The sequence below is a fragment of the Peromyscus leucopus genome, chromosome 15 (genome assembly GCF_004664715.2).
Source record: "Peromyscus leucopus breed LL Stock chromosome 15, UCI_PerLeu_2.1, whole genome shotgun sequence".
Taxonomy (NCBI): domain Eukaryota; kingdom Metazoa; phylum Chordata; class Mammalia; order Rodentia; family Cricetidae; genus Peromyscus; species Peromyscus leucopus.
In genome coordinates, this window is record NC_051076.1 from 39,619,754 (window position 1) to 39,638,578 (window position 18,825).

At 39.6% G+C, this 18,825-nt stretch overlaps 1 protein-coding gene across 4 annotated transcripts in view; it reads left to right on the forward strand.

Moving 5' to 3' along the window:
* Pla2g4a (phospholipase A2 group IVA) overlaps positions 1-18,825 on the forward strand; it is a 277,980-nt gene that overhangs the window by 195,193 nt on the left and 63,962 nt on the right. For all 4 annotated transcript variants that reach the window (XM_028874724.2, XM_028874723.2, XM_037211339.1 and 1 more), the window contains 2 exons: positions 10,121-10,269; positions 11,263-11,376. In XM_028874724.2, the coding sequence (XP_028730557.1) occupies positions 10,121-10,269; positions 11,263-11,376 (263 nt within the window). The remainder of the gene's footprint in view (positions 1-10,120; positions 10,270-11,262; positions 11,377-18,825) is intronic.

Consider the following 18,825-nt stretch of genomic DNA (forward strand, 5'->3'; position numbering starts at 1 on the left):
TAAATATCAGGTAGAAAGGATTGTTTTATTCCAGTGCATTGGTTCTAAATTAATGAGTGAGTTTCCCTCTCAAGGCCTATAACACTGTGTTTAGAAACACTTTCACTAAAATTGGGGGCTCTATTTTAGGTGATTCCTCCTAGCATCCTATAGGTAGAGGCAAGAAACAGCAGTCCAGGACACAGAATTATCCGGTCCGGGCATCAGTATGTCAAAGCTGAAGACCTCTGTTCTAATGAAAAGGCATCATTACTGCTTGTAAGAGAGTAGAATTCTTAGATATCTGAATCTATATAGTTAAAACAAGCAATATGAACAAATTAACAATTTTCTTACACTCTATAAGAACTTCTGGAGCATTATTCTGTATATGTGTGCATGTGTGCATGTGTGTGTGTAGAGACCAGGTGGTGTTTCTGAATGATCTTGTTTGACTCAGTAAATGTCTGTGAGTCTATCTTTTTCTCTGTAATGGGAGTAGATATGCCTAATTAGGAACTGGAAATGTTACTGTTTTCCTTGTCTGCAGATTGTCTTATGTAGGATTTCTATTGCATGAAGAGACACCAGGACCAAAGCAACTCTTATAAAGGAAAACATTTAATTGGGGCTGGCTTAAAGTTCAGAGGTCTAGTCCATTATCTTCATGGCAGAAAGCCTGGTGGCATGCAGGCAGACATGGTGCTGGAGAAGTAGCTGAGAGTCCTATATCTTGATCTGCAGGTAGCAGAAAGAGACTGTGCCACATTGGGGCATAGCTTGAGCATGGGAGACCTCCAAGCCCTTGTCCATAGTGACACACTTCTTTAAACAAGGCCACACATACTCCAATAAGGCCACACCTATTCCAACAAGGCCATACTTCCTAATAGTGCCACTGCCTATGAGTGAAGCATTCAAATACAGGATTCTGTGGGGGCCATCCCTATCCAAACCACCACACAGATGTATGTATACTAACCCTGTTTGGAATATGGATTTTAGTTGCCTGTTTGATCTATTAGGAAAGCTGAACAGTCAATTCCTTGTTTAGGAAAGTACCAAAAAATAAGAGAGTGTGAAGAGAACATCCCAGTTCTAATATTCCCAACTGTACCATCTTTGGACTCTTATTTTGAACATTCTTAGAACAACATCAGTGGCTCTGATAACTTTCAACTTACGAAACAATGGTGTGTTAGAACAAAGTCCTGCTGTGTTAGAACAAAGATTCCTGCCCTCAGTATGCACAGACAGATTGTTTGAAATGTGGGCGTTCTCAGAGTGTGCTCTGGTTCTACCGTTAATGTGCACAAGTTGCATTGCAATGTGTGTGGTACAGGAGAAGTCGCTGACCCTGGGATAACCTGGGCTTGGTGAGGGGCCTGACTGGTTTGTTCCTTTTTCCTACCACATTTAGGCTTGCCCTTGCAGGAAGCGCAAGGTTAAAAACTATGCTTCAGAAATGCAAGTATGCTTATTGAGAATGTCTTCTGCATTAGCTACTGCAGGATTATGTGATGTCCAAGGCAAAGTGGTGCTTGGTTACCTGGGGTGGTAGTATGAGTGGAATTACTACTAAAAAGCTAGATGGAAGGTTCATTTCTAAGGTGTGAAAACTAAAACTTCGAGATAGATTGAATGTAAAAACTCGGAGGGAAAGGAAATGAGTATTGAGAGCTGCTGGTAGCAAAAGACCATGGAGTACACAGCAGGTGACAACTAGAGTTCAGAAGGTCAACCCTTCAGAACTAAGGGTTCTGTTAGAGGAAACCATTATGCAAGGCGCTATGGAATTACTGCCTTTTGAATGAATTGGCTGTTTCTTGTTATAAACTTCTTGTGCAATAACAGCTATAATTCTCCCCATTTACCATGCATTTCCATGTTGTATCTACATGTAATCTCACGATTGCATCTCAATCTTATAGGCACAACTTCCCCTACACATTTAGGGTAGTTGGATAACTTTGCCCAGCTGTGTTTATTTTTCATTAACATACATCTGGCTAGGGTTATTCTCCAGACAAAAGTTTTTCAGCTGAGATACCTTTTTATCCAAGGACAAGTGCAGATAGATAAACATTAGCTCATCTCACCCACAGATAGAGAAAATAACCACTAGCAATTTAATTTTCAATTCCTTGTTTTCATCCTGGTTTATTTACACAAGACTTTTTAGAATTCCCTAATTGATCTTAGCCTTTTTAGTTGACCCTACCAGAGAACTCCCCTTTAGTCTTTCCCCGTTTTGGGTTGTAATTGGAAACTGACAATTATTGCTTTGCGTGTGGATCCTTATCACCTCTCTCTGTGACCCTGGAAACGTCAAGCCTTGAATTGCATTGCCAAAGAATTACTGCTTGTGTATATATACCAGTTCCCCCATAGCACTTGGGGAATTGATTTAGAAGAAACAAGATGAGAAAGAACTAAGTTTAGACAAAACGAGAGTACAGCAGAAGAAGGGACAGAGAGGAGCTAGGTATGAGAACAGAAAAGAAGCTGCGTAGATAGAATTCATTTAGAAGAATAAAGTAAATGGACTAAAGAACTCAGCATGCTTAGATTCATTTGATACCCCTCAGATCAGTATCCTTAGCCACTTGTAACTTCTGTTCGGGACTCTGGTAGAAATCTTGTCAGGGCAGGCACCTGGGAGAAATCGTTAAATGAGTATCCTTTATAACCCCAACAGCTCCAAATGATGGTGCCACATAGTCAAATAGGAAAATCAGGAACAATGACATGTTTTACATCCAGTTTCTGTCTTGTGTTGTGTTTAGAGAAAGGAGGATAGAAAGGATGTGGGTTTGGCTTGTGCATATTGAGTGAAGGATTTCCAAGGCAGTAAGAACAGATTTAAGGCCTCATAATGGATACAGACTGAAGATGTGCCTGAGAGAGATAATAATGTTTTGTACAAGCCAGAGCCCTTCAAGGAGAGTTAAAGAAAACCTAGAGCTGACTTAGCATGATTGAACGTGAAACAATCCTTTCAAAATTCCTTACTCAGCAGTAAGATACATGTGAACCTGTAATAAAAAACTTCATACCTCTCATGTCTATATCACCTTTGAAGCCTTGGGAGAGAGAAGAAATGCACTTTGACTGCTGCTTAAGCCCTAATCATTAAGTTTAAGACCTAAAATGAATTATACTATAAAATTCTATAGAGAATGAGGAGGCTGTATTATGTGTTTAAGAAAATAATTTTAAAGATTTATTTTATTTTTAATTGTGTGTGTGTGTGTGTGTGTGTGTGTGTGTGTGTGTGTATGATCATTTGAGTGCAAGTGTATCTTGGAATAATATTTTAGTACACTGTGAAGATTTGTCATTCAGATTGGTCTAATAAAAAGCTGAACAGCCAATAGCTAGACAGGATTTTTGGGACAGAGAGGATGCTGGGAAGAAGGGCAGAGACATGGGAGTTACCAGTCAGAGACGGAAGAAGCAGGAAAGCAGCATGGGCAGTGCAGAGGAAAGGTAATAAAGCTATGAGGCAAAAAGTAAATTAATAGAAATAGGTCAACTTAAGTTATAAGAGCTAGTTAGAAACAAGCCTAAGCTATCGGCTGAGCTTTCACAATTAATAATAAGTCTCTGTTTTGTGATTTGAGAGTTGGCAGGAGGGACAGTAAAATCTACCTCCACAGGTACCTGTGGAGGCCAGAAAAAGTTCAGAGCCTTCCCAGCTGAATTTACAAGCTGTTTTTTTTTTTTTTTTTTTTTTTGTGTGTGTGTGTGTGTGTGTGTGTGTTTGCCTGAAGTGCGTGCTTAGAACTGAGAACTGATTTTGGGTCCTCTACAAGAGTAGTATGTGCTTTTAATTGCTGAACCATCACATTACTCCAGCCCCAAATTAAATTATTTTTTAAGACTGTTAATAACTGAGAAGTTCTTTGGAAATTATTCTATATGTGTCAATATAAACAAATCTTCCAAATCTAGTGATGGACCAGAAGAACAAGACCCAGTTTATATACTGTATGCTTGCTTTTGTTAAAATAAGAATGAAATTAGGCAAAAATATTCTGTGGTGGTAGAAAGCATGGTAGAAGTCACTGTTGTGGAGGGAGAGGGGAGACTCCTGAATGGGTAAGGTAGTGGTCTGTATTTTAATTTCAGTGGTAGTGTCACAGGCGGAAGTCGGGACTATGAAGATAAGCAATCTTGCCAGTTGTAATCTGCTATCTTTTTGTTCTTCAGATAAAAAGTTTAGATTAATAAATGAACTAAACTTTTTTTTTGGAAACTCATGACTAAGTGGTGTTGCTGACCATACTGTCCTATGGCAGCCACTCAGTTATCATAGAACACAAGCACTGAACAGACTGGCAGTTCCCCAAATTGCTGGGGATTCCCATGTCTAATTGTCATTGTTACTAATCATTAAACTTTTAAAGAAATGGCTACACTTGGGAACATTCATAGGCATATCTTCACATAAATTCTTACTTAATAGTTGGTCTTTCTGGTTTGACGATAGTTGAAAAATATTTAATGTCAGTTCATGACTTGATATTAATATACTCTTAATTATATTATAATTAATTAATGTAATATACATAATAGAATTATATAAAGAATTATATATATATATAATAGAATTATATAAAAAATATATAAATATATAAAGTATAATATAATTATAATTAACTAATATAATATTAATAAATATCAGGTCATGAACTGATATTTAAATATTTAGTTTGATGTTTAAATAATTTAATTTTAAATAAATAATTTAAATATTTAAATATTAGTTCATGACTTCAGACAAATTGCCAACCAGCATATCTACTTTACTTTATTCTTGGAGATGGTTTTCATGTGGCTACTTGAGAATTTATTTAAAGGTTGGAGGGAAGCAGTAGCGATTAACCTAACTGTGCTTAACCCAATGTAAGACAGAATAATTCCTGTATAGAAGGCCAAGACTTTTGTTACCCTCCTTATGCCAAATGTTTATGTGGGTGTTATTATACTGCTATTGTTTGGCTTATTCTAATCTATGTCTTAAGTCCTTGGCTTTGAAATGTGTGGTGTGTAGGAGAATCATCTGATTATATTATTAAAAAACGAAGATTTCTAAGCCAATCTGAAGATTCTGGTGTTCTGTTGAGTGATTAAGAGGCTTGCATTTTCCTTTTCTTTTTTCCCTCTCTTCTTTTTCTTCCCTCCTTCCATCCCTCCTTCCTTCCACCCTCCTCCCATTTCTCCCTTTGCTCCTATGTGGTTCTGTGATGAACTTAAGGCTTTACACACTTAGACAAGGACTCAGAACATTCCAGTCCAGTTTGCATTTTTTACCAACCACTGCAGATGATTCTGGGAAGGTAATTCAATGTTCTGAAACACGAGAAACACAGTTTTAACCTCACTACTGCTTATGGTAAAACTGACTTTGCAGTTTTGGGGACCTCTCTTTTTGAGATTTTGTGTTTTTTTTTTTTAATCCCTTGTTCTCAAATCAGAAAATTACTCACCAACTTTATTTCAAGCAAGGGGTTTAAGTTGTTGTGGGGTAAAGTGGAAGTGAAAAGCAATAGATTCTTTTAAAAGTAGAATTGGGAGTTCAGGAGCTGCCCTTGCTCCTGTCATGAATCACATAGTCTATGGCCTGGAGAAAGCTGAGTGACAGCCAGAGCTGTTATGACTTCAGGCAGGCGCTCCTTAAACTGCTGGAGTTTATGAGTAAGTTTCGGAGCCATGGAAGTCTGAAGCTATTTCTGGTGCATGTAGCTTCATGTCACCTTTATGATAATAAAAATGGTCTTTATCCTACACCCCCATCAGTTTTATATGTCAAGATGTAGATAAAAGGATGAGATGCAAGAGACTATCTGCCCACACTTATCTTTGCTTCATTACTTGTTTCACTGGAAATAATTTAGATGAGCACTGGTTACTGATTAGTGGTTCAACATCAATTAATGGCCCTGTGGGTATTAATTTACAAAATCATGTGTGGCATGGTGGGGAGTTCTTTCTCTTTCTTTTATTTTTTTAAATGCATTTCTAGGAAATTCTCTAAAGCATTGAGCTATGTTTTTGCTGTGAAACTGGACTGATTTTTCTTTTCACATATTCCAAGTGTATCACTATCCCATTCATTACTATAGATTATATAGGGTGGACTTGAACTTTAAAACTCATCCCTTCCAATTTCCTTTCATCCCGGAGTCTTTCCCAGTGATGCAGTGTCTCTTGGCTTACGTGGTTAGCAGAGATGCAGACTACAACATCAGACTTTGGAGCTGCTAGTCGTTTTTCCATGTGGCAGCCGCTCTCATCTGCCCATCAACCTTTAACATTTTAACGTGGAAGTCTTTGGCCAGGGAAGCCACAGGAGAAACTAGAAAATGTGTCACTCTTGATGAACACTATTAAGCTGTTCACTTTGACGTTATTTAAAAATAAAATAAATATTGGCAAGACAGAGAGGTCCCATCGAGCTGGATTCTAAGGTTTCATAATGTCCTTTGATAGTTTGACATACAAAGGCGGTACTAGTATCTTTCAATATCATTTTTACTTTTGTTTTGTCTCAGTTAAGATAATTTAAGCCAAGGCAAGCACCGAGAGTTTAAACTCACTGAAAACAGTCATGTTATTAGTTGACATTTCTACTTCCATTCGCTACTTCTGTTCCTATCTGGTTTCCTCAGGGCGACTTTACTTTCTGCTCCCATTCCCTGTCTGCTCTGGGACCTCCTCTTCTTTCTCTGAGACTCAATGAAGTGCTGGAGATATGACCCAATGGTCAAGAGCACTTGTTCTTACAGAGAACCCGGGTTTGATTCCTAACACCCACATGGTAGCATATAACCATCCTTCACTCCAGTTTTGAGGGATCTGATGGCTTCTTCTGACCTTCATGGACACCAGGCATACATGCAGTGGACATATGTACATGTAGGCAAAATGTTCATAGATATAAAATAAAATAAAAACATCTTTGAAAAAAAGACTCAAATATCAAGCCTCAATAGCAATTTCCCCACCTATGATTTGACCTGATTTTTGCATAACCACCCAGGTGAGTGAGTTGGGAGTCACCAGTGTGGTGTATCTGCTTGTCTCCCATTTACTTTGGTGTTAAAATTAGGCTACTTGTTTTTGACTCACTTTCATAATTCAAATCGACAGTTTAGGGCTTGGCTCTTTATCAAAGTGAAAAAGCTTTTTGACAGGCAATTCCTAGCATACAGTGGGAGCTTGAAAGTGTATTGAATGAACGAATGAATGAATGTTTACCATCCCTATGCCTCCCCTTCCCATACAGCTTTTATATTCTAGGGTAGCAATGCCAGTGGGTTTACTTTACTTTATCCCCTTAATATTCTGGGAAATATTTGAAAACACCTCTCCCCTGCTCCGCGATAAATGGCCCTGTTAAAAAGGACTGACCCAAGGGGGTGATAAATAGCTATGTTCCTTTTTACATTTTATTTTCTGTGTCATATGAATACTCTCTTTGAAGTTGCATATTTACTTATACTCCATAGAGGAAAGCCTGTTTCTTTTTATGATCTTTGCATGCCATGGCTGTTCTAAATACATTCAGTTGCTTCTGGTTGGCATCCTAAACTCTGAAGAACTGTGTAGAGGAAAAGGAGCAGGTTGAGGGGGCAGGACCACCCTGTGCATTTCTCTCCTCACGTTTCATGGCTGCCTTGATGTTTCTTTGCTTCTCTCCCCTGGTCTAGGGAAGTGCTGCCTTAGAAAAGGTAAGAAACGCCTGTTGTCCAAAGTGGGATTTTATCTGTGTCATTCGAGGCTGCCCTGTGTCATGTCAGTTAGACTGCATTAAAGGTGAAGAGCCCTAGACCACACTTTACCTGCTCATTGCTGTTTTGGGGGTCATGGCTGAATTTTTATAAAAGTCCTGGACATTTATATTGCACCCTTGTCTTGAGATTTGATGTCCTTGCCCGATGTCACATGAGCTCTGAGGTAGAAAATTAAATATAAAACAATTCCAAAGACCATTGCATTTGTGGATCTTTTTACAGTCAGGACAAAATACAGTACATATTTTAAAAAAATTCTAATGACTGACAAATAGAATAAACTATGAGCAGTCTTTAAAAGAGTACGTGAAGAACATTGGTTACATTATTTGATGAGGCAGTTATGGAAAACAAGATATATGTGGATCATTTTATTTATTTTAAACCATGGAACAGTAACAGCCTTTATATATGAGCTCTAGATGCTGACTTATTTGCTTCCTGGCTTTTGCCCCTTTGGTCTTCCTCAGAATTCTTGCTCCTGCCTTCCAGTGTATGGCCATCGACTTACCACACTGGCCTGACGTTGATGGGGTGCAGGCAAGAAGCTTGTCTTATTGGATTTGCTCTTCCATAAGACTGCCAACTCTACCACTCCTTCTTTTCATTATACTTTTTTTTTCTTAATTTTCTTTGATCACCTTTTGCTTAAAATCTTCCTCCTCAGGAGTCAGGTTGGCCTTCTTCTTGCAGTCTAAGGAGAGGGAGCCGTGGGACACACACCACTGTCTATCAGGTGTGCTGTCAGTGAGCACCACACAGTTATTCATGAGGGTCTTGGTGCAGACCAACTCATTATTAGATGCGTTGTAAACAATGTCAGTGATTCTCATTTTGTGAGTATAACACAAAGGTGTCATAGGTGAAGTTTGTGAGATCCTGTTGCAGGGCATGGACCTTATTCCTTCTTCAAACCTGGGCTATGTACTAGGAATCCGTTGGCATTGGTGGCAGGATAGCCCAGCTTATATTTCCTTTTTCTCTCCTACGGCTCTCTCTGGATCCCAGTCTTTCAGTACTTGTACCAGTTGTACTGAGTGATGTCCATTGCTTGGTGTTATTTTCTTGCCTCTCTTTGGCCCTTCTTTCCATGGAAATCTGTGTTTTATGATCTCTCTCTTATTTCTTGGGGACGAGATGTCATTAAGGCCTTAACTGATGTAATTAGATGACCCAAGTTCAAGATCTTCCACTGATGATTAGCAGTAGGACAGGATAGATTTTATGGCATTGAATGGCATCTCTCCGTTCCTGTTTGTTTCATGATATGCACTAAAATATAGTACTCACTGTACTGTAATGTGAGATTTAAATGAAATAAATGTGTACTGAAAACAACTATCAAGAACTATCAAGGACTACTGGTATTTGTGCTTATCAATTACAATGGCCTTGTGGGGAAGGATGTGTTAAGGAAAAGTGGCAGGCCTTATATTTCACTGTGGCAGGATTTTTCCTGCCAGATTCTGAAAGTATAAAGGGAAGATATGGTCTTTGTCCTCAAACTATTTATGGTCTCCTAGGATAAGACAGATGTATCATTTCATACATACAAGTAGGTATGTATAAAGTATAAAAGTATAAACAATGCTGTAAGATCATCAAAGGAGTTAGTGGACTCATGGAAGAGCGAACCATCACTATTTATACTCTTGAGTCGCTTAGCCAAGTATACATGTAGTGGGAATAAGGAGAAATAGCTCCTTTCCACGCAGCTGTTTCTTTGTATTTAAAGGAACACACATGGGCATGACTCAAGTGGACTTGTATGTGACATAGGAAAGGCTTTCATTTTTGAAGACCTCTCACTATAATTTGAGCAAATACTGCCATAATAAATATAGGTTGACTGCTCGTAGGAAGGCTGCCTCTTAGAGCTGCCCCAGGTGACCTGTCAGCAGCAGTTGTCTTCTCACATTGACCTTTGTCACATTGTTTGGTAAGCAAAAGAACAAGGTGATTCTTCTAATGGAGACAGCTATCAGGATCTTGCGTCGGTGATCTTGTTACCATCATGGTCCTGTATTGAGGGTCATGCTGTAGAGTTAGGTGAGTGAGGTTCCTGTCACTGTGGGGTAGCTGGATCAAGCGAGATGCTGGCACACGAGATGCATGAATTTCTGAGTAGATTGCTTTATAAATGCTACCTTCTCGTTGATCTGTAGTGGAAGGAAGGGGCAGACTATGTGAAATGTCTATAACCTGTGATGTTCTGTTGTATATAATCACATTTTGGTTTATAGACATGCAGACTTACTGGAAATAAACTAACAACTTATAAAACAAAAATCTGGGACCATGAACTACATTTTTCCTCCTTCTCTTCCATTTACTGCCCATAGTTGACACTCCAGATCCTTATGTGGAACTCTTCATCTCTACAACCCCTGACAGCAGGAAGAGAACAAGACACTTCAATAATGACATAAACCCCGTGTGGAATGAGAGCTTTGAGTTCATTTTGGATCCTAATCAGGAGAACGTTTTGGAGGTAAGTGAGTCATCTGGGGGCTGTGGACGGCACTCATTCCTGTGGAGAGAGACGGCTTGTCTCTTCCCCTCAGTTGGTTGTGGGTGCCTGTGAGCTGGGTGCCATGCTCGCTGAGCCTCTAGATCATACATGCGAAGTCATGCTAGTGTCCATGTGGAGTTTCAGGACGCTTGTGCATTTTGGAGAAGATGTATGTTCTGTTCTGAAGATGAGATTTAAAAAAAAAAACAGAATATAAATATTATCACTTGCTTTTAAGATATACTTACGTGGAATTTTTTTCTTTAAAGCAGTTGTATTGGTTTTCTGTATTAATTTCTTTTCCATATTTCAAATCATAGAGAGAATAACATTCCATTTTTGTAAATAGTGGTCAATTAGAAATATGTAAAATTTATTGCTTTAGATAGAAATGTCATATTGAAATGAAAATATTGTTATGTGTTAAATATTGAGACCTCTAGGGGATGTGTATAGAGTTCAGTTGTCTAGAATGGACTGTAATTAAATAAAATACTTTAGATTTTTTAAATTAATTTTTTTGAGATAGGCTCTTGTTTCCATGTATGACTGGCATGGAACCTGCTGTGTAGACCAGACTGTCCTCAAACTCTAGATATCGGCTTGCCCTGCCCCTTGAGAGCTGGCGTTAAAGATTTTGTGTAACCCCACCTGGCCTAGGACATTATTTTTTTTTTAATGTGATAAACAATTTTTTAGTATTTTGTTTTTATGTGTAGAGTTTTTGCCTGCACGTATGTCTTTATACTATGTGCATAAAATGCCCCATGGAAGTGAGACCAGGGCATTAAATTCCCTAGAAGTGAAGTTACAGATAGTTGTGACCCACTGTGTGAGTGCTGGGATTGAATTTAGGCCCTTTTGGAAGAACAGCTAATACTCTTAACTGCTGTAGTCCTACCCGCCCCCCCCCCCATGATAGACCTTTTAGATAAGATTCCTGGAAACTACTCACACTCTTTTGCTTTATAGATCACATTGATGGATGCCAATTACATCATGGATGAAACCTTGGGCACGGCTACATTTCCTGTGTCTTCTATGAAGGTGGGAGAGAAGAAAGAAGTCCCTTTTATCTTCAACCAAGTAAGTGCCAGCAGAAGCACTTTCTACTCCAGGTTCCACAGCCGTTGATTTATTTTAGGAAGCTGGGCCTAATGCTTGGAAACCTCTATTTCCTTATAGGATGCTTCAGCTTTCATTTTGTCTGCTCATTTCCTTCCCGTCTGTTCTCACCTTGTGCTTTCTTGCTGTCATTCTTTGTGGTGCTGAGGTAGGGACCCAGGACCCTACACAGGGTAAGCAAACACTTTACCATTGAGCTGTGTCCGGAGACCCCCTATGCTAAACTCTTATCATTAAATATAAACCTTGATGGAGGTGATAACTACTATAAGGCATTAAATTAAGCAATAGCTCTGGACTCCACAGGAGGGCCCACCAATACAAAGCATTTGGGATAGTAAGACGCTGCAAAGTACAACCTATTCCAACATTGTGTGCTACTTTGTTGGAACATGTATTTACTATTGCTATTATAAACACACACACACACACACACACACACACACACACACACACACACAATATTGAGTATACTGCTATAGCTTAAGCATCTCTTAAGGAAACATTCTGTCTCAAGTAACTATGACCGCATCAGAGAAAGGTCAGAGGAATGGTGTTGGGTTATTCTTCTTACTTCTAGGTCTGTCACAGTTTGGTAGTTATTTATGAATTTAAAATAGCCTTTGGAAAATGATTTATACAGAGCAAACTCATTGTATCTTAATGTATGATAAATGCATAAGAAACAAATTAGAGAATTTGTGATGAGACATGTTATTGATTGGTGGGCCAGTTAAAACATTTTATCATGTCCAAGGAAACACCATTTTCACTCATCCTTAGAAGGACTTCAGGTTCCTCTACTTACCCAAACCTCTCTCCCTTAACTCTCAGCTCCTCCATGTTTTCTGTCCTATCATAAGCTTCCTATTTGATCCCCCTGGAGAATCTATGGTGTTTCTAGGTACTAACTTATTTATACTGTCCAATTTATCAAATTCCAGTGGTAATAAATTATATAGGCTAAGAGAAGTGAAATACTAATTACATTGCCTGCAGAGTCTATACATAACTTATGTGCACACCATAGGTGTGCACTTACTTAGAAGTTAACTTAAGATCACAGATTTCTTGAGTAGTCCACATGATCTGATCACCCAGAGAATTTGAGAAACTCCCATCTGTGCATTCCCCACAGGTCCTTTCCATGATCACTCATTAATTTTATAAACATTTATCAAAAATCTACAATGTACCAGCCATTGTGTTTGTACAAGGCATATAAGGAATAATGTACAGGAACTTATTTCTCAATTATCTTCCTTTGAGGTAGAGGTGATATTGGAGCTGTGATGGGAAATAGAAGGTAGATGCACGTGTGTGTGGATGTGTGTTTGTATGTGCATATAATAATAAATCACTATGCACGGAGATAAATATCAGTGAGGTATGTATGGAGTTTAATGAGAGGGCAGAATAAAGGAAGTTTGTTTTGTGAGAAGAGGCCCCAGGTCATTTGAACAGTTTGAATAGTGAACATAGTGGTTAACACTTAGACATTTGAAGGAGGGCCATTTGGCCTTTGAATTCCTTATTATCTTTTTCAGGAAATTTAGTAGTTCCTTTGTGACTCATCTTATTCATCTATAAAAGTAGAGATAATATCTTATAAGGGATTTATAATGATAACTATATATACATTAAAACATAATGAATATCATATAAATTTAATTATAACTTGTTATACTTTATTGTATAAAATATAAACTATACATCATTTAGATAGTTTAAATATTAATTATATTGTGCATTACATAATCTAGATTATTTACATAATGGTAATTAAAACATGTAAGTAGTAAACATGCTATATGCATGCGTACATACCATGCTTACAGCATATTAACCACTATGTATGAATGTGTTTTGGTTTTGTTACTGGTATCGCTTGAGAAGAGAATAGTGTTTTAGGGGCAGAGAAATAGTTTGGAGCATTCTAGATAGAAGCAATTGCAAAAGTGTAGTCTTGAAAGAAGGGAGCAAGATGGGGCAAGTTAAAGGCTTGCCAGGTACACGGTGTGAGTAGTAGGGCAAAGAGCGCAGAGGTGGTCAAAAACATCTAAAGGTCCTGCCTGGGATTTTAATAAAGGTCTGTTGAGAGCTTTGTAAGCACAGATTAGCCTTTCCAAAACAGGTCTTTTACTTTCAATACCTAATCAAAACCTGATTATGAAAGAAGACATTACAGAGAAAAAAAAATGCCTTCCCTCTCCTTCTGTCATTTCCTATGGCTAAGTTGTATAACCCTTGAGCTCTAAAGAGGCTTTCTACATTCCTGAATTCAAAGTAGGTTATGTAATTGCTTTTCTTAGTGTGTCTGGGAAGATAGTTAGCCAAAGAGCTTTTCTTCATTACTTTTCTCTCTGGAGTCTCTTGCAGTTTGTGTTTGAAGTCAGTCCTATGAGTTAATGAACCAGGATGGTCACTGGGCAAAGGGGAATTGCTGGTTGAGTGAAGAGTCTGGGGCTCTTTCTTGGATCATGTGGGAGTGCCCTATGGGAGTCTTGCCTTCCTCTTCATTTCCGGAGATAGGATCAGCCCTAGGTGGGTGGTTTTCTGTCTGTAATGCTTACAGACGTGTAAGAGAGAATGAGCCACCAGGGAATGCTGGGAGAGTGCAGACTTACATAAACCTTGAAGATGGCTGTGGCAATATGATATAATAAGAAGAACACTTGGCCTTGGTGAAAAAGTACAAAAATTACAAGCCAAAACATTACTAGTCAAAGTTCCCTCAAACTTTTGGCATCTGCAAGTTAATTTGACTCAACAGAGTGGTGTCTATGGCCAGGAGATGGCTGGAGAATCAACACAGACCTCCAATTGGACATGAGCTGACTCTCAGGGACAATTCTGGCCATTTGCAGATTTGGAACCTGGAATCTTGTCTGGACACTGTTCTCCTTCCACATGTCTGAATTATCATTTGCTTTCTCTAAGTCTCATTTTCATCCTTCAAATGAGGGCTTAGAATGCATTATTCTCTAGCATAGTTCATTTGACGGCATTCCCACCCCCAAAAAACTTTACAATTCTTCTTGTTTCACAGATATTAAGAATAAAAAACAGCAAGAGTAAAACTCTTTCAGTTGTATATTATGTAATTTCAAAATTCTGTCATATTTGTCTGTGGACTGACAAACAGCTTCAGTATGAGGAGAATGTGAGTTCTTACGGAAGCCTGAAACTTGCCAAGTATTAGAGAGGCATGGGGTCCCTTTTCCAGAACCCAATAATCTTGTCTGAAAAGTAGGTAGTCATGTGTAATATCACGAGGAATATGTGAGGAGCTTGTGTGTCCCACGTGACTTGCTTCATGACGAACAAGCAGCAGAGGACATGATGGGAAGTGTCCTCAGATTCTCGTAAGGTTGGTGAAGAGGCAACAGGAGCAAGTGAATAATCACTCAACACCAGCTAGTGATAAGTATCAGGAAGAAAATTCCATAAAGCCACCTAATAGAGCTAGCTGGGTGTGGTGGCACACGTCTGTATTGTGAGTGCTCGGGAGGCTGAAGCAGGAAGATAATGATTCTTGGGCCAGTGTGACCTACATAAAAGGCGGCGGTGGGGGGTGGGGGTGGGCTGGAGAGCTAGCTCAGTGGGGGAAAGGCTCCTGCTGTGGAGCCTAATCACCTGGGTTTGACCTAAGAACCACCTGGTGGAGGAAGATAAGTAACTTCTCCAAGTGGTCCTCTCACCTTCACATGTAAGTGCTTGTGGCATATAGGGGAGACCATGTGCACACACACACATGCACACCACAATAAATAGATAAAATATACACCAGCAACACCACCCTCCCAACCCTTCTGACAGCCTGACACATAGCAGTTGGTTCATATAGCCAGGAAAGAAGACTCCTCCCTGTAAAGCATTCTAACCCCCTCTCAAGATTTTATTATGAAGGTTTTCCTACATAAAATGTTCAAGTATTGTTATAGCGAAGAAGCACATACCTACCATCACGTTCTGAAGTTAACATTCTCCTGCTGCATATGCCTGCCTCATTTTTCTTCATCCCTTCACTCATCCATCAGCAGATCCCTTTGGGTACATTTATAAACAGATGGCAGACAGCACGATGCTTGACTGCTAAGTGCTTCAGTACATCACTGAGTACCATTCAGGATTTATGTATGGTTTTAAGTGCCATGTGCCTAGTACAGAAAGTATGTGCCTAGGGTTAAAGGAATAAGTCACTCATTTACCAGTTCGTTCATTTTTTTACAAATGTGGTCCCATTCTGTAATTAACATTCTACACTGTGTTTGTTTGTCATCCATTCTCCGTCTATTCACAAGTAACCACTGAACACCCAGTAATGTGCAGTCACTCTTTGGCTACTGATTTCAAACATGAGCAAACAAGCAAGCATCTTTGTCCTTACAGAGCTAATATTCTGTGTAGTAAACCAGATGAAAAGCAAGTTACAACAGGGAGAGATGCTTCTGTTAGTGAGAGCTGCAAATGCTACACAAACCAGGGGAGAAGAATGAAAGGGTTTGCATATGTGTGTAGTGAAGAGGGGGGTAGCAAATGACACTCTAGAAAATGTGGCTAAGAAAGGAAGAGGCTCAGGGCAGAAGATATCCGAGGTAGGAAGACCCTTCCTATAGTTTCAGTGTATTTTCCTAGGGTTCCAGGGCTGGGAACGTACAGCCGTGTTGATAGGTGGAAGAATAGAACTGTTAAGACGTGGGGCTTAGTTGGAAGTATGCCATTGTGGGTACTACTCTGGAAAGGGATTGATGCTGGCTATCCTTGGGGTTGAGGAGTTGTTCAATGAACCCAGATAGTGCCTCCACACTTTCTGGTTCCCTGATTTTGATGTAATCTCTGGTTGTTTCAATTGTTTCCTTGTCATCTGTCATCTTCATGGGGCACCCTGATTTGGACTTTCAGCCTCTTAAACTACCTACACTCTGCAAACCTGTGTTCTTTATAACATACCTCGATACCGTGGTTATAATAACAGTAAACTGACCAGTGCAGTCTAGAGGCCCAGATTGTCTGGCAGGCTAAGTAGCTGCCAGAAGGAGGATGGTTCCAGTACAGAGAGAGAAGAGTAGAAAGAAGGGCAAGAAACTAGGTCCAAAAGGGATGGAAGACAGCATGTTACAGCCATTACGGTAGCGGGGATATCCAAGGTTCAGCTTATCCTTGATGAAAAACATGGCCAAGGTAACTCACTCACAGAGTAGAGGACAGCTCTGATCAGAATGACCTCAGGAACTGCCCATGGGAAGCCATCATCTTAGATGGGCACAGCAAGTCCAGGAAGCAGTTTCTAGCTAAGGATAATGAAGAGAGAACTGATGCATAAAGGAAGAGCAGGTTCAGTGACTCAGAACCCAGCAGCACGTACAGGCCAGATGGAAGAACTGACGTAGCATCTTCCAGTCTGAGCGGTGAGTCACTGCAGGTTTGTGCCCAGGTAATAGGAAACTGAGAGCAAGCAAGGTTAGGCTTTTTCGTAAGGAAGGGTTAGCAAGGAAAAAGTTACCGTGTCAGACATTGAGTGTCGAGACTGTTGTGAAAAAGGTGGATGCCCTAAGTGCTTCCCTGGAAGGTGACTAGAATATCAATGCACAGTGGCAGACACAAGGAAGGCCTCTCTGTTATCACCTCTAATGTGTAAGAGTTGAGTCAGGCAATTTCTTGGTAGGGGTGAGGGCTGTTGAGTTGGAAATTGCTGTGGGAAGTTCTTCCCTAGACTATGACTTATCATTCAACTTCCTCCAGGACACTGTGTTTTCAGGATAAAGTCAGGTTTAGAGCTGGGTCCAGTTTTTGGTGCAACTGGCGCTTTTCAAGTCATGGTTGGGTTGTACTGTTGTAGGTGGAACTTAGAGAGCACCGTATCTGTTAATCAAGAGCAGCTGGGAAAGCCTACATCTTGTCATCCTAGTCTCAGGGCCAGCGGCCTTTGGCTTGTTGGAGTTTGTGTTTTGTGACTGATTAACTTGAGCGATGGCATCTACTCCTGATGCTCTACATCCTCATTTAGGAAGCAGGGTTACATCTAGTCCTCACCTCTGAGGGCTATGGTTATGGTTAAGCAAGTTAATACTGAGAAGTAGTACATGGTCCAGCAATCACCAGATACATATTAGATATTCTCATTATAAATGTAACTGATCCAATTCAATTGAACATGAATCACATGCTTTATGGAACTGATTTAACTGGATATTAAACTTATTTGTTTGTCTTCATTGACCTAAAGTAACTTAGTATTGAAACACAGGTAGAGTTGAATTTAACAACTATTTGTTTTATAATGATTCAGACTACTCTAGTCACTCATTCCTGAATTTATTAAACACAGTTTTTAGGTTATAATAGCCTATTTTTGTCCTAAAAGATCTACATCAGTGGTTCCTAATCTTCCTAAAGCTTCAACCCTTTAATCCAGTTCCTTATGTTGTGGTGACCCCCCAGCCATAAAATTGTTTTCATTGCTGCTTCATAACTGAACTTTGCTACTGTTATGAACCATAATGTAAGTATCTGTGTTTTCTGATGGTCTTAGGTGACCCCTGTGAAAGGGTCATTTAACCCCAAAAGGGTCAGGACCCACAGATTGATAGCCCCTGCTCTAGATCCTTCAGAAGTTAGTTGGATCTCTGTAGACAAAGTAGCCCCCTTCAAACAAACCACGAAAATGCTACAGTTTGGAAGCCAGTCAGAGAAATTATACTTCTTTATTTCTCTAGATAAAGTATGTTTGTTTTGGCCAGTATTGGGGCCTCAGGTTTACACTATGCTTTAATTTTCTGTCTTTATTTGGAAGCTAGTATTATTGCTTAGAAATAGCCACATTTCATGCTTCTGTGGCATTTGTCTAATTTTGGCTGATTACTTTCATTGTTATTTAGTCATGATTGCGACTTGGAAATGATCACTTTGGAAGAGGTAGTGGGTACAGCTTTAAAACAGTAGGAGTTTGGAGCTTGTGTTCAGAATGCCGTTAGTGTCAGGGTGGTTTCATTGAAGAACGGTCTTGTGTGAAGTCAGAGACTCTTAAGTTAGGTAGTTCAGGAGACAAAGTGGAGTTTGGAGGAAAAGTCAAGATACTACAGAGGCCCAGATTATGGTGTTCAGCAGTGTTTTCTGGCTGTACAGCGTGTGCAGAAGTGATACATTTAGTAGAAGTCATACTTTTAAAATTGTAACTTATTTCCTTTAAAAAATAAACACTGGAGATGAAAATCAGGGCTTAGGCATGTTAGCTAAGACCTTTACCACTGAGCTGTAGTTGCAGATTTTTAAAATTTACCACTTTCTTTGGTCAGTAGGTGGACCATACCAGTACCATTTCCATCCCACTGTGCCACCAGCAGCCCAGACAACCAGTGCTTTTCAGGGCACTTCTAAAGTGAGCTGGTGGGTTGGGTGCATTCAGTG